At 50.1% G+C, this 3,482-nt stretch overlaps 1 protein-coding gene across 1 annotated transcript; it reads left to right on the forward strand.

The window, feature by feature from the left end:
* The first annotated feature begins 1,755 nt into the window (after window positions 1-1,755).
* ABHD16B (abhydrolase domain containing 16B) lies at window positions 1,756-3,102 on the forward strand. Its single transcript, XM_073309340.1, has one exon. It carries the CDS (start codon window positions 1,756-1,758, stop codon window positions 3,100-3,102), a length of 1,347 nt encoding a protein of 448 aa, XP_073165441.1.
* The last annotated feature ends 380 nt before the right edge of the window (window positions 3,103-3,482 follow it).

Raw genomic sequence — 3,482 nt, forward strand, 5'->3', positions numbered from 1 at the left:
ATGAGCAATTAAAAACCCAGTTCCTGTTTGCTCGCTGTGACCTTTAAAGATATCATGGTTTTGAAGAGTGGGGTTTGCTCCCATGTCCTTGGGGAAAATGTTTCCTCCCCCTCCCTAGCATGCTGTGTGCTGGCTGCTACCCACCACCCCAGAGAGGGCTGCATTTCAGTGGTACTTCCTGAACATAGGGCCTGATCCTGAGAGATGCCAAGCATTGATTCCAGTAGGAATTGGGGGTGATCCTGAGGATCATGACCTTTATCTGAGCACAAATAACAAGGTAGTTTCAAAAAGTGATGCTTTCTTTTCTTTTCTTTTCTTTTCTTTTCTTTTCTTTTCTTTTCTTTTCTGGGCCGTCTCTTTGGACATCACAGCAGTAGCACCCAAGCAGCTATGGGGAGGGGGGAACAATAAAATATTTTTTTAAAAATCCATTTTTAATTTTACTTTTGTTTTCCTGTTGAGTCTAATAATGCCTTCGTTACTGATGCACAGAGGTACATGAAGCTCTGTGCAGCAGCATTACATAGGGTTACAGAAGGCAAATGCTCTCTTGCACTGGACAGGGTTATTGGAGATCAAAGAAAGGGGTATGGGTTGTAAAAATAATGGGCTTCTTTTGTTATTAAAACTGTCTCTGATCTGCCAGGCATGTGCCAGGAGCTGCTGTTAGGCTGAGCGGGGCAGTTTTGCATTTTGTTGTGATAGATAGATAGATAGATAGATAGATAGATAGATAGATAGATAGATAGATAAAGGGGGTGTATGGGAATAGATAGATAGATTAGATTAGATAAAAGGGGTGTATGGGATTAGATAGATAGATAGATAGATAGATAGATAGATAGATAGATAGATAGATAGATAAAGGGGGTGTATGGGAATAGATAGATAGATTAGATTAGATAAAAGGGGTGTATGGGGTTAGATAGATAGATAGATAGATAGATAGATAGATAGATAGATAGATAGATAGATAAAGGGGGTGTATGGGAATAGATAGATAGATTAGATTAGATAAAAGGGGTGTATGGGGTTAGATAGATAGATAGATAGATAGATAGACAGATAGATAGATAGATAAAGGGGGTGTATGGGGATAGATAGATAGATAGATTAGCTAAAGGGGGTGTATGGGAATAGATAGATAGATAGATAGATAGATAGATAGATAGATAGATAGATAAAGGGGGTGTATGGGAATAGATAGATTAGATTAGATTAGATAAAAGGGGTGTATGGGGTTAGATAGATAGATAGATAGATTAGCTAAAGGGGGTGTATGGGAATAGATAGATAGATAGATAGATCTCCTCTATAGTAACTCTCGTGTATCCACACCCCACATGGTCATGCCTTTAGAAGACACCTAGTGGTATTCAGTGATAACTGCACCCCTGGTTTGCCAGTTGGTAGCTGATCCTCGCACTCAGTGAAGCGCGTGCTCACAATGGAGACTGACCCCACTCATTATTACGCTGCCTTGATTACCTGGCATGGGGAGACCATGGAGGAAGTGCCCTGTGCATTTCTCGGAGACATTGCTGGGCTTACATCGGCTTAAAGGGGCACGTCATGGCGGAAGGGCTGTAACCCAGCTAATTAACCCGGAGCTGCCGCTGACATCTGCTGGGGAACCTCTCCAATGGAGGCCCTTGGCGGCAACTTGCCCTGTGATTTCTAGCTTTCTTGGAGCCCCTTTCCTTGTGCCCTTTCTGTTTCCTTCTTGCATGGACGAGGTCCTCAGCTCCCCCTATGTGCATTATATGCTTCACTAAAGCTCTTGGCCACGTGTTTAAAACATATTTGATGGCCAATTACAACTTTGAGTTCAGGAGCTGGCCCGTGGACTTCCGATGGGATGAGGCAGGCGACAAGGATAGCAGCCCCGGCCACCGGGCTGCATCCCAGACCACAGCCAGAAAGGGTCTGCTGAGATCAGCTCTGCACGGAGGGCCTAGGACCACCCAGTGTAACTACCTCCGCAAGATGAAGCAGTTGCCTGGCCAGCTGGTCTGTTATATGGTGGCTCACTCCTTAGGCCGGTGGCTGCTTTACCCAGGCTCCCTGTACCTCATGCAGAAAGCCCTGCTGCCTTTACTGGTGAAGGGGCAGGCTCGCCTGTTGGAGGAGTTTCACGGGAAGCGGGCCAAGCTGGTGGCTCGTGATGGGAACGAGATCGACACCATGTTTGTGGACAGGAGAAAGAGCTCAGGGATGGAGGAGGAGCAGCGAGGGAAGCAGCTGGTGATCTGCTGCGAGGGGAATGTTGGTTTCTATGAAGTGGGGTGTCTCTCCACCCCACTGGAGGCTGGCTACTCGGCCCTGGGGTGGAACCACCCCGGCTATGCTGGGAGCACGGGCCTGCCCTTCCCACAGAATGATGCCAACGCTGTGGACGTGGTGATCCAGTATGCCATCTGCCGCTTGGGTTTTCGGGTGCAAGACATCATCCTCTATGGCTGGTCCCTGGGGGGCTACACAGCCACCTGGGCTGCCAAGACCTACCCGGAGCTGGGGGCCTTGGTGCTGGACGCCACCTTCGACGACCTGCTCCCCCTGGCCCTGAAGGTCATGCCCAAGAGCTGGACCAAGCTGGTGGTCCGGACGGTACGGCAGCACTTCAACCTCAACGTGGCTGAGCAGCTCTGCCGCTACCCGGGGCCGGTGCTGCTGATCCGGAGGACTGAGGATGAGGTCACCACCACCCGCATCAGTGCCGCAGACCAGCTCGCTGACATCAGGTCCAACAGAGGCAATGAGCTGCTCCTGCAGCTGCTGAAGTCCCGCTACCCCGAGGTCATGTCCTGGGAAGGGGAGGCGGCCGTCCGCCACTGGCTGCGAGCCTCCAACCCCAGGCAGGAAGAGGCCGTCTGCAGGCGCTTTGAGGTGGATGATGACTGGTGTGTCAGCAAGTTGCAAGGCTACAAATCCTGTCTCGGAGGTGAAGACAGCTTCCCCTGGAGGGTCGGGAGGGATGTGACCCCTAGGAGAAGGCAGCAGCTGGCCTTGTTTCTGGCCAGGAAGCACATGAAGAATGTGGAGGCCACACACTGGTCTCTCTTACTGCCCAATGAATTCCAGATGCCCTGGAAGCTGTAGCTGGGGAGTGGTGGGGAGATTTTCCCAGGAGAGAGAAAGAGGGACTTAACAAGCTGGGTTTCCCTCTTCAATATGCTCATTGTGTGCGTTTCCAATTATTCCCATCTGAGCACCCAGTAAAGGTGAAGTGACAAGCTCTGCAGGCTCCGAGGGGCTTTATTTCACCCAGCGGGGAGTGGATGGATGCAAAATAAAGTGGTTAAAAGATCACACAACATTGAAAATGATTAGCAACTACTAGCGGGTCTCTAGGAACCTGTCGCAGGCCGGGGAGGAGGAGCTGACTGGTTTTTCATCCCGTCCACTTACCCACCTTGTCCATCTCCCGCCCTCTCAGCTGCTGCCCTGCGACAGAGTGTTGTTGAGCATGGAGTTGTGAC

This window comes from Lepidochelys kempii, chromosome 13 (assembly GCF_965140285.1).
Source record: "Lepidochelys kempii isolate rLepKem1 chromosome 13, rLepKem1.hap1, whole genome shotgun sequence".
Lineage (NCBI taxonomy): Eukaryota > Metazoa > Chordata > Testudines > Cheloniidae > Lepidochelys > Lepidochelys kempii.